This window comes from Rhinatrema bivittatum, chromosome 2, assembly GCF_901001135.1.
Source record: "Rhinatrema bivittatum chromosome 2, aRhiBiv1.1, whole genome shotgun sequence".
In the NCBI taxonomy this organism is placed as follows: Eukaryota; Metazoa; Chordata; class Amphibia; order Gymnophiona; family Rhinatrematidae; genus Rhinatrema; species Rhinatrema bivittatum.
The window spans coordinates 226,696,611-226,709,394 of record NC_042616.1 but is presented as its reverse complement, the minus strand read 5'-3'; the positions used below and the strand labels follow the sequence as shown (position 1 = coordinate 226,709,394).

General features: G+C 45.5%; 1 protein-coding gene across 11 annotated transcripts in view; it reads left to right on the top strand.

Annotated features, from left to right (window-relative positions):
• TBC1D5 (TBC1 domain family member 5) overlaps positions 1-12,784 on the top strand; it is a 1,653,915-nt gene that overhangs the window by 1,535,906 nt on the left and 105,225 nt on the right. For all 11 annotated transcript variants that reach the window (XM_029589267.1, XM_029589269.1, XM_029589266.1 and 8 more), the window contains one exon: positions 10,094-10,257. In XM_029589267.1, the coding sequence (XP_029445127.1) occupies positions 10,094-10,257 (164 nt within the window). The remainder of the gene's footprint in view (positions 1-10,093; positions 10,258-12,784) is intronic.

The following is a 12,784-nucleotide window of genomic DNA, read 5'->3' as shown; positions in this document are numbered from 1 at the left end:
TTATTTAGGCTCAGAGAACTCATTTTTTCTTCAGCCTATCCTGGCCTTATTACAGTCTCACACACACTGATTTCTTTGCTTACAATATCTTGATCAGCTCATGGAAGAAATCCCTCTGATAGTGCAGATAGGAATCAAGCGAGCCTCAGAGCAGGTTCCTGATGGCACTGTTTGCCTCCTGGTCCAAGCAATTTCCTGAATAAATATACAATATATACCTGTATCTATTGTCATCAAAATTTTATTTACTTTAATTACATACTCATAATACCGTTAAAAATTGTATAACATTATCCACACATACCACATTCATTACATTAAAATACATACATTTTCCATCATTATTACATACATATGGCTAATTCCCTTATACAACAATTCCCAAATAATTCCCTACCATTTACACCTCCCAAATGTTACTGGGTTATATCTTAATATTTCTTCACACAATTCCCACAAAATTTATTCTAATAATATTTATTGCTCAGAAGCACCCACAATTTTCTCTTAATATTTCCTCACACAGCTTCCTTGTCTCTTGATGTTTCCTCACAAAACTCCCAAACTTTTCTCTTGATATTTCCTCACACAGCTCCCTTTTCTCTTGATATTTCCTCACAAAACTCCCGATGAGAGACTCTCGTTTCACCTGATGGTTTCCTCAGGGGATCACTACTAAACTATTATTTCTTCATTGCCATTTCAGGGAACATCCATTCAATCGTTAACCTTATTGTTCTTGTTGTATATATGGAACTTTTTCTTAGTCTAATGTCTATGCAAAATATAAAAAATAATAATTATTCATATTCAATAGGAAACATTGAAAGAACATTTAAAAGCGTTTTAAATAAATTATATTTTAAATTTATTTTATTTATTTATTTATTTGCAGTTTTTATATACCGACATTTGTTTAGTAACCTCACATCGGTTCACAATTAACAGAAACATTGCAGCTGTGCCAACTAGAAAGAACATGTGCAACAGTGCTTTACAATAAACAATAAACTACTTCACCCAGTTACCACCGATATATTCAAAAGCTATTTTATTTTAAGATATATTTCAAAAAGATTTTTAAAAACCCACTCACCTCTTTCCCTTTTAAATACCTCCTATTGTCACCGTTCAAGCTATTGGCCAACGCGGTTCTCAACCAATACACATTCTCCACGAATACAATTTCATCAACTTCAATAATGTGTCACCATCCTAGTTAATGGAACAACATATATATTACAATCCCCATTCATTATAAATCTTCATATCTCGCTGTTTGTCTTATGATTTAACTTAATATACTAACCTTATAGCATCTACATGGGGTTCCATGCCAATACTACTTTTATTTGACTACTCCACAGCTCACCTAACGTTCTCCACAATTCCAACAATTTGAACTCAGGAATCACACCAAACCTTAAAAAACCATTCAAAAGAGATGTAACCATATAAAACACATATTTACCTAGTTTTTCCACTCTTTTGAATTCAGTTTTTAAATACACCAACTTGTATTCATCTTAAGACAAATATCCAAGCCGACGCGACTATCTTATATCACCAAAACGCTGTGGCTGCGCATTTCAGCGCTTCCTCAGTCTTTTTAAATCTCCCGCCAGTCAATCCCATTATGCATCACCCAATCACGCCCATTATACGTCATCACTATAAAGCCCACCTACAGTTCTCTCTATTCACTCACTCTTACAATTTTTAATGGTATTATGAGTATGTAATTAAAGTAAATACAATGTTGATGACAATAGATACAGGTATATATTGTATATTTATTCATGAAAGAATAATACCTGTAGATCACCCATATGTTATAATTTATATTTGACCAAGCAATTTCCTACCACAGTTAAAGTATTCTTTTTCTTCATTCTCTAAATGCAATTTCACAGAACCTCATTCCACTCAAATGTCTTAAACACTGGGAAAGCCTTTGCTTGAGCTCCTGCTTCGCCCCGTAACCCCTGAGGCGGAGTAACAGCTACATCTTTCTGCTTGTCTGTTCCTTTGGCGAATCCCCAGACTAAGAGGTAGATTTTAAAAGCCTTGCATGTGCAAAAACGGCCACATATGCGCGTGCATTAGTGGGCTGCGCGGAAGCCATGAAAATTTTAAATAGCCGGGGAAGGGTGCACATACAACAAGGTATACGCACCCAGAAAAAGTAGGTAGAAAGGGGGCATGGCATGGGTAGTCCAGAGGCGGGGCCAGCACTGATGCGCATAACTTCTAATTTTCCTCAGCTGGCGCGTGTCACTATGCTACAGCTCCTCGTTAGGCACAGGTGTCTGGTGAACATCGTGGGGAGAGAAAGAGAGAGAACCTCTTTATATGGCTCAGTCTGATACTCTATATATGGACCATTGTAATGGGGCACTTTTATTTGGGGTGAGTTTTTGGGATGTGGGTTGGAGTTAGGGGGAGTGTTACAGACACATTCAGAGGTATACATTGTAAAATTGACACCAGTAAGAGATTTTTGTCCTTATAAGCGATGAAGAGGAGTTGATTTGGACAATTCAGCTGTCAGACACAGCAGTGTACAAATCAACTCCCTTGTTAGAATTTTTATTACTTATAAGGTAAAAAATTCTTTAATGATGTCAATTTTACAATGGATACCTCTGAATTTGTCTGTAACACAACCCCCCCCCCCCCCCCCAACCTCAACCCACCTCCCAAAAACTCACACCAAATCAAAATGCTCCCTTACAATGGTCCATATATAGAGTATCAAACTGAGCCTTATAAAGAGTCTCTCTCACTCTTTCTCGTTCTTGCTCTCACTATAAAATAGCATGTATTTTTATGGGCGCATGTGTGACCCTTTTAAAATCTACCCATAAGTATAGTCAGGGTTTTTTTAACCTTCTCCTTAACCATGCCCTCTGACCAACAGATGAACCCTTTACACAAGAACCTTTTCACATTATTTCACTGCACCTTCACAGACTTCCCTTATAAGGAAAATCTGTACTTTAACATAGCACATACTCAGAATATCAGCACATGCACACACTTTGTGGCATACAGGAGCTGCAAAGGAAAACTCCGGACCTACCCTGAGGTTTCGTTAGTGTCAATACCTGCTGGTCTAATGGATGCTCATGATTTTAGAGCAGGGGCTTCCAGATCCCTCTGGAGCTTCATCCATGAGGTCGCCATGTGACTTGAAAGGAAGAGGCGTGGCAGAGGCTCCATATCATGAAATATTGCTTAGCCCAGAGATGCTAGAATTGCCTCCTGTTGTGGCATTTGAGAGGAGCTTCAGCAGGGCCCAAGTGACAGTGCTAACTGATGATGTAAATTGCCAAGAAGCTGCAGGGGGTGAAGCTGCTGGAGCACCTGTAGACTTGAGCTATGCAGTGCTGGATGGAACAAAGAGAGAGATTATTAAGGAAGGTGAAATGCTGAGGAGAGATTTTACAGGAGAAGTCCCTTGAGAAGAAGGTTGTGGAGCCGATTGTGGTAAAGACCACATGTGGTAACTCTGAAGGATATCTGGGAGGCATTTCAGAGAATGGAGCAAGCTTTGGCCAGATACAAGTACTTTTTTGACATATTCAGGAGATTCTTGTTAAACTTAGAGAACTGGAATCGAAAATATGGAGACTATTGAGAGTAATGTTGGAAAATTCATGAGAAGAGCAGTATTTGATTAAGAACAATCTATTGAATCATAAGTTGGAATGCTTAGAAAATATGCTTGAAGTCAGACATAACTTTTTTTTTTAACTTTCCCAAGCTGTCTACTTCACCTTCTTTAGCATTGTTAAAGCATTATTTGTTGAAATTTTAAAGATTCCAGAAAATTATGGTCTTTTCTCCAAAGCTTATTATCTTTTGATTTTTTGATGTTTCAAAAATATAAGAGAAGGAGGAAAATGAAGCTACTGAATTTTCAACATTTATTGTAAAGTTTGCATTATAACCAGACAAGGACCGGGTCTTGAAATTATTCTTTCGCTATGAAGATACTGTATTCCTTAATTCTAAAGGTTGTGGTTTTTCTGATGTAGCCAGAGCTGTCCAGGGGAAAGAATTTTCTCCCAGGACAAGCAAGATGGTAGTCCTCACATATGGGTGACATCATCCGATGGAGCCCGGCATGGAAAACCTTTGTCAAAGTTTCTAGAAGCTTTGACCAGCACACTGAGCATGCCCAGCATGCTGCTATCTGCACGTCCACATGAGGTCCCCCTTCAGTCTCTTCTTTTCCGCGGTGCAATTGCCTCGCGATATGTGGAGCTCCCCTTTATCTTATTTTCCTCGCTAAGTATTGGGTTTTTTCCGGTCTTCCTCATTGGGTACCCCTTCGCAGTCGGTGCCTCCTTGACGTGTAGGTAATTTTCTTGCTTTTTTCCAACCTTGCAGTCGATTCCTGACTACTCACCTTCATTGACCACCTGCCAGCTGTTTTTGATGATGTCGACCGGTTTTCGACGGTGCCCCCTGTGACGGCTGACCATGTCTATCACGGATCCACACGAGGTCTACGTCCTATGCCTGGCGGCTTCGCACAACATCCATGAGTGTCATCTGTGTGACCAGATGACCCCCAAAGGGCATCGGATGTGCCTAGATAAAATGGAGAAACATTTTGGTTCCTCCAAGTCCGCTTCCTCCACTCCTGTGTCGGAACCCTTGACACCAAGAGGTCACAGGGAGCCTCTGGATACTCTTCCCTTTGCATTCCCCTCGCTAGCACTTTGAAAGATCGTGGGAATGGAAACAGAGCTTTGGTGATTTCACTGCTCTCCCGGACATTGGGATCCTCCACCTCCTCAGCACCAGGGCCACGCACCATGGACATCCCGCAAGCATTGCCACCAGTCGCCATCAATGCACAGCACCGGTCCAAGCGTGGCACTGGTGGCTGCCAGGCCGCCACTGAAGCAACACCGGCCATCGAAGGCCCATCCGGGAGTCCTGGGCATTCCCCACCAATATTGGTGCCGGGATCCATGCTACCTCAGACCCAGTAATGCCCCGTTCCCCTCCCTCAGTCCTGTCCACACCGGACTTTCAGGAGGAGCTGGACAGCTGGGTGCAATCCGTAATGCTTAAAGCTCTCCAGAACATCGAGTTGCCGGCACCACCGGCCCCCATACCGGTGCCCAAGCCTCCGCCATCAATTTTAGCACCTCTGCTGTGGAGCTTCTGGATGTCCTTTTAGGCACTCTACTGAAGTAGCTGGAGCCCGAGGGCCACTCCATTCCCCAACAGCCACCAATGCCCCCCATGGGAGCAATCCCACTTCTCGGGTCCTCCGAGGAGGAAGATATGACTGGCACTGTGTTTCCTAGACCATGGTTCCCCGAGCCCATGCCGGGTCCTTTGGGACTCCCATGGCCTCTGGTCCACTCGATGCCTGGGGAACCGCCGATTCCTGTGGTGTCCACGTGGCCTCAGAAACCCTTGGAGCTCAGGACTGATGTTCCTCATGGGCCGCACCCACATCACACGGGCTCAGTGAGAAGGAAAGGCCTTACCACCCTTGGGGTGATGACTCCACGGAATCGTCCTCTGATTATTCGGATGACCCCCTTTCGGAGCCCTCCCCACTGGAGGAACGGCACCGGTCGCCCCCAGAGGACTTGTCATTTGTGGAGTTTCTGAGAGCCATGGCTGAAGACATTCCCTTTCAGCTATTTTCGGAGGAGGATGCGCAACACAAAATGCTGGAGTTACTCCAGTACATCAACACTCCTAAGGAGATCGTGGTAATTCCACGATATCTTAAAGGACCTCCTCCTCTGGATGTGGGAGCACCCTATTACCATCTTCCCTGTCAACAGAAAGGCTGATGCCACCTATCTGGTGCAACAAGCCATGGGGTTTGAAAAGCGGCACCTCCCCCACCAGTCAGTGGTCATGGAGTCTACCCTAAAGAAGGCCTGATGCTTCCATAACCATGCCTCTGCCCCCCCCCCCCCTCCCCGGGGAGAGAGCATAGGGACCTTGATGCTCTGGGCAGGAAGGTCTTTCAGGGCGCTATGCTGGTGGCCGGTTTTGCCGCCTACCAGCTATACATGACCCAGTATAACTGTTACCTCTGGAAGCGTGTTCAGGACTTTGCAGAGGGCCTGCCTCAGCAGCAGCAAGAAGCTCTCTCTGCCATTGTTCTGCTGAGTCTGGAAACTGGAAAGCATGAGGTGCATTCCACTTGTGTTGTCATTGAGACGGTGATCCATGTGGTCATAGTGGGCAGCGGGGCCCAGAGAATGGCCTGGTGCAGGGCGTCTGACCTTTGCCCAGAGGTGCAGGAATGGCTGACCGACCTCCCCTGCACTGGTGAAAATCTTTTTGGGGATATGGTCTAGGATTTGGTGGCACAGTTGAAGGACCATCATGATACCCTTCAACAGCTGTCCACTAGAGCCTGTGATGCTCCGTCCTCAGCCAGGAAATCCTCTAGGACGGGGTCCTGGAAGCCTTTCTACAAGCAGAGGAAATATCCTACTGCCTCCCGGACTCGTTTGGCATGCGCACTCTTTAGGGGTCACCCTCACCAACAGTGAGCGCCCAGCCCTCAGCCGATGCCTCAGCAAGCCCCAGCTCCAGGATTTTGACTGGTGGCGAGGGAGCGAAAGTCAGCAAGGTATACCCCTGACGCCGGATTCCCTAGTAGGAGGCAGGCTCTTAAGCTTCGCCCATCACTGGGAGGATGTTACAGTGATGGGTCCTCGCCATCATTCATCAGGGGTACCGACTCAATTTCAGTCACCACCCGGAGACCTTTCCCCCATGTCCATTGTGGGATTTGTCTGCCCAGCAGGTTGTACTTCAAAAGGAACTCTCCGCTCTTCTTGCAGTGGGCGCTGTAAAGCCGGTCTCTCGCCCCCAACAGGGCCAAGGGTTCTATTCGAAGTACTTCCTCATTCTGAAAAGGACTGGCGGCTTGTGCCCCATCCTCGACCTCAAGGCGCTGAACAAATTTCTCACAAGAGAAAAATTCAAGATGGTCTCCCTGGTTACGCTGAATCCCCTTCTCAAACCGGAGGTAGCGGCCGAGCTGTTTTGCTGCTAGGGTATGCCGGATATGGACCTTTTCACTAGGATATGCCGGATATGGACCTTTTCACCTCCCCACACAACTTCAAGGTGAGCAGGTTTTGCTCCCTTTGGTCAGGGGATGAACACCCAGCTTGCAATTACATCTCCCTCCACTGGGGGAGGGGTCTGCTCTATGTGTACCCACCTCTACTGCTCCTCCTGAAGTAGCTGCTGAAGATTCACCAGGACAGAAGGACCATGATTCTGGTGGTGCCCTTCTGGCTCCGACAGGTCTGGTTCCTGCTACTGCGTGACCTGTCAGTGAGGGCTCCCATCTGGCTGTGGAGCAGAAGGCTCCTGACCTCATCTCGCAGAATCGGGACATTCTGCGCCATCCCACCCTCCGGGCATTAGCTCTGATGGCTTGGATGTTGAGCACATAGTCATTCAGCCTCTGTCTCCCCGGTACTGGTGGCATCTCAGAAGCCTTCCACCAGGAAGTTCTACAGCTTAAAGTGGAAAAGAATTTCTATCTGGTGTGAGGGGCATGGCTTAGATCCTTTCTCCTGCCTCCTTCCCCAGCTGTTGGACTATATGTGGCACCTCGAGTCTGGACTTCAGACCAGTTCGATTAGGGTTCACCTTAGCACCGTCAGTGCATACCATTGGGGTATTGCCGGCACATCTGTTTTGATGCAACCATTAGTGGGCCACTTCATGTGGGGCATCCTCTAGTTGAAGCCCCCTCTCTAGCCTCCTGTGGCATCCTGGGACCTCAACATTGCCCTGGCACGGCTCATGCTTTCTCCTTTTGAGCCACTACAATCCTGCGATCTGAAGTTCCTCACCTGGAAAGTGATCTTCCTGATGGTGATTACTTCAGCTCGTAGAGTCAGTGAGCTTCAGGCCCTGCTTATGTACCCACCATACACAAGGTTCTTCCATGATCATTTGGTCTTGTGTAGGCATCCTAAGTTTCTGCCCAAGGTGGTGACTGATTTTTACCTCAATCAGTCAGTCGTTTTATCCACCTTTTTTCGAGACCTCACTCCCATCCCGGGGAAAAGGGTCTCCACACCCTAGACTGCAAGCGGGCCTTGGTGTTCTATTTAGATCACATAGCTGGCCACAGGCAGTCCATACAGCTCTTTGTGTCTTTTGACACCAACAGGCTGGGAACAGCAATGGGTAAACAGGCCTTGTCTAACTGTTGGCGAACTGCATTGCCTTTTGCTATGCATAGGCAGGCCTTCAGCTAGCTGGCAGAGTAAAGGCTCACTCTGTGCAGGCTATAACGACATCAGTGGCTCATTTGCATGCAGTTCCCGTTGTCAAAATCTGTCGGGCCACAACCTCGAGTTTTCTTCATAGGTTTTCAGCTCATTACTGCCTGGACAAGGAAGGGTGTCAGGACTCTGCCTTTGGTCAATCCGTCCAGCGCAACCTGTTCCAGACATGAACCCAATCCTCCTGTTCATGCCTCTTGTGAGAACCAGACATCCTCTGTCAACCAACAGCACCACAGTTTGGTTGCTGTTGGTCTCTCCCGTAGACGAGAACAGTCTGGAGCTTGGTACTCATCCACATGTGAGGACTACCATCCTGCTTGTCCTAGGAGGAAGCACAGTTGCTTTCCTGTAAGTGGTGTTTTCCTAGGACAGCAGGATGTTAGTCCTCAGGAATCCTGCTTGCCTCCCCTCGAAGTTGGCTTCTCCTTCCGGTTTGTTGTTTTATTTTTTCACTCATATTTTTTTTGTTACGTGACTGAAGGGGGACCTCGTGTGGACATGTGGATAGTGGCATGCTGGGCATGTTCAGTGTGCTGGTCAAAGCTTCTAGAAACTTTGACAAACATTTTCCGTGCCGGACTCCATCGAATGATGTCTCTCACATGTGAGGACTAATATCATGCTGTCCTAGGAGAACACCTGTTACAGGTAAGCAACTGCGCTTTTTCTTGCATATTTAGGTTTTACACCTTGGTGCCATTTTCTCTTGAAAGTATACTTGTAAATGTGTTTTCAAATATAAAGGTTTAAAATACGGTTTTTATGACCTTCCTCAGCTTACTGCCGTTTGACTGCGAGGATAGGTTCAGTTGAGGATCTCTCCTTAACATCCATCCTTATACCTTTAGCCTGATGGAATTTTCTATATATTTTAAGCAGCTCCTTCCTACTCGATTCCTTTCTTTTTTTTCTTCTAAAATTCTTTTTCCTATATAGTGATAGCTCACTTCCTCTATATTATGGACTATTTATATAGATTCACTCCTGTTAGCGAAAAGAAGAATTAATATAAATGGGATTTCCTTTACAGTTTATCATTTCCATGTTAACATTTTTGGGTTTTTATTTTCGTAAGCATTTTTTTTTTTTTAAATTGTCCCAGGGATGTATGTGTAAAAGTATGCATAGAAGCAATTTTGTGTGTACTTTTACATGTACTGTAAAGAAGTGATCCTGGGAGCAGGCAAATCATTCATGCATGCACTTTCGATTCTCAAAAGTACATGTACATTTCTTGAAAGTATACAAGTAAATTTCTGCATAGACATTTGCAGCTGCTTTGTAGTAAGTGTATATGTGCAAGCCTATGCTGCACTAAGGTATGTGCGTTCCCGCTAATTTTCAAAGCGGACCTAAGTCCACTTTGAAAATTAAGGCTGAAGTCTGTGTGCGCTCTGTACACACAGGCTATTATAAAATGACCCTTCTTATTTGTTATTGTAATGTAAATAAAGGCTATTCATTTCAGTTTTTTATGAAAGCCTTTTTGATTAAAAACCCATTCTTGTGTATTTGTTTGAGAAAGCATTCGAAAGATCTAAAAATTGCTTGAAATAGAAATTGTTCTGATAATTTTGCAAGGTCATACTTTTCTAATCAATAAGGAATTAATTTTCAAAAGGATTTAGGTGTGTAAAAGTAGCATATATCATAGCAGTTTTCAAAAGCCAATTTACATACATAAAACCTTTTGAAAATACCCTTCTTAGTGTTTTTAATCTCAGAATATTTTGCAGAAACAACACTCAATTCCATTTCATTTTTTCTGGTCTATCTTTTAATTTTAGGTCAAAGCTCAAAAAACATCAGCTCTTCACCAAGCATTGAGAGTCTCCTTGCAGGACATGAACACATGGGGTCTCCACCACTGTCTGCCTCAAAGAAAGATTCCTTTTTTAGCACTATTTCCCGTTCTCGATCTCAGAGCAAAACAATGGGCAGAAAAGTATCTGTAAGTACCATCTCAGTGCTGGTCTATTTCTTTTGTTTTTTAATTTAATGAGGTAAAAACTGTACATGTATTTTGCACATGAAGATCTTCATTTTTAAATGATATAACCTATTTTCATGGGGTCAGCCCCATTGCTCAGGCTGCAGCATATTGTGCTGTGATGTAGGAGACTTGGGTTTGAGTCTTCTGTCCACTGTGGTTGATTGGGATAATATAAATTGTAGAAGTAATGCACTCAGTACTGTTCTGGAACCATAGGAGGGAGCGCTAGGGGGCTCTCCCGATTCTGAGGAGGTGTACCCTTGGGCCATGATGCGCCCGCAGAGGGCTCCGGGAAGCAACGAGGCAGGCGAAGAGTGCCCAAGCACGGGCGGACAGGCTGGAGATGAACGGCCCTGGCCTTTGCCGGACCTGACACATCAGAGAGACCCAGCAACTCAATCCTGCTCTCTGGAGTAGCCCTCCGGCCACTCGACAGCCCTTTTGGACCTGCCATAGGGAACGGCAGATGCGACAGGACGGACAGAGGCTGACGAAGGAACACATGGACTCAGAAGAAGACTCAGACATGGATTCAGGCGAAGACTCAGATGTGGATTCAGGAAGAAGGATTCGGAAGGAGTGCTGCCACGCCACATACCCTGCACAGCCAGTTAAGGCAGGTTGTGGACCACGTTGAAGGCGAAGCAGGCACTGAGCTCTGACATCAACTCAAATACGTTAGAGTTCAAGATGGTGATGAGTACTGAAGAAAAGGAAGTCAGACATCTGGAAATCTGAGACAAAGGACGTCGGGATAGATGAATGAAGGAAACCGGCCACGACTCCTGGCAGCCACGTCCTGGACTGAGCCTCGGGAACCTAGCGTGATCGACACAGCTGACAGGTCAGTCGATGGAGGAAGGAACCTCCGACCCGGCATGGACGACACATCCGAAGGTATCCCGAAGTTGGACTGAAAATGGACCACAAGGAGGTAATGTCCGGAACCAGGAGTATAATGATGATCAGCTGGAAGATATGGAGAATCCTCGGCTACGACGGATGGACTTGTTCCACCGAGCACCCTACACACCCCAGCCGGGATGGTCACGGACCACTCGAACCACTGCGCGCCTACACAACCCAGCCAGGCTATTCCCGGACCACGCAGGAACGGAACAAGCGAAGCCTCAGAGACCTGGAGACATCAAGACTTGGAAACATCAGGACTTAAAGATCAGGACGAAGACATGAGACAAAACGAGACGTGAAACCAGGACGAAGACATGGGATCCTATGAAGACCAGATTGCCTAAGAGAAGCTGGGATACGAGGAGTCCTAAGGAGGACTTGCTCCGTGCAAAGGCAACAAGAGAATGAAGCCAGGCACTTTTTATGGGGCTAAAGAGGAGGTACCACAGTGATGTCATCAGAAGCACCACTCCCTTGCTGGGCCTTTAAGAGAGGGAGAGAGACTCAGCCTCGCCCCTTAGGAAGAAGGGGCAGGACCATAGAGAGCGGCCATGCTGCCGCTGAAGGTGCAGGAGAAGGGCCGTGGAGCAGGCCCCGATGCTGGAGGCGGCTTCCTACCGCAGGAGAGACCCAGGATGAAGGCCCTTCCCCACGTGGGGGCACAAGGGTCTCCGGACCGCGTAGGAGTGCTACCAGCGGCCTCCTAGCCGCAGGGACTGCACCTCGGCGGCTCCCTGCTGCCGGGCAGGCAGAAGGAAACGTTGGCGATCTCTACCACAGGATGGCAGTGGAAATGTCGGCGGCCTCCTGCCACGTGGGGATGTTCGGGTACGGCTCCAGCTGTGAAGGAGTACCCCGGTGCGGCTCCTACCTTCGAGCAGCATCGGGAGTCAGGCCAGCTAGCTAAGGGAGGTAAGAGCATCGCAACAAGTACTGAGAAAGGAGGGGGAAGGTACAGCTACTAATTCAGAGAGGCAGTACTTCCTGGCTAGTGAGGGTACATATGTCAATCGTTTTTAATTTTATAGAAATTCGGTATAACAAAATAAAATTATCATTAACATCTGAGACAGGGGGTTTATGAAAAAAGGGGAGGTAAATAGAATTACGGTAAATATATAAAATGAAATACAAAAAAAATGTCGTTTCAAAACGGAAATCTGTATTTCATCTGAATTGGCTAATCCAAGGTCTCATTGTTGCATTACAGTTTCTTAGTATTTGTGGTAATAGAAGTGGAGAATATGAAAGTTTTATAGTACTCCTTTATAGAATTAATTTTGTAAATAATCTAACCTGGATCCTGCAAAAAAATATTCTGAAATGTTTACATTTAAAGATTAGTCGATAAAATCGTAGGCTCTGTTATTTTCGATGTCACTGAAAAAGACATTGCAGTGAGGTAGAGAGGGGCAATAAGAATTTCTCTCAAAGAATCCACTGATAAAGTACAATTTATATTCCATTCTGTTGGCTGAAAAAAATGGAGGCTTTGTTTTAAACAGAATATGATAGTAGTTGAATAATGTTATTTTTAAAAGTACCCTTTAGAATAAATGGAAAAGCATTCATT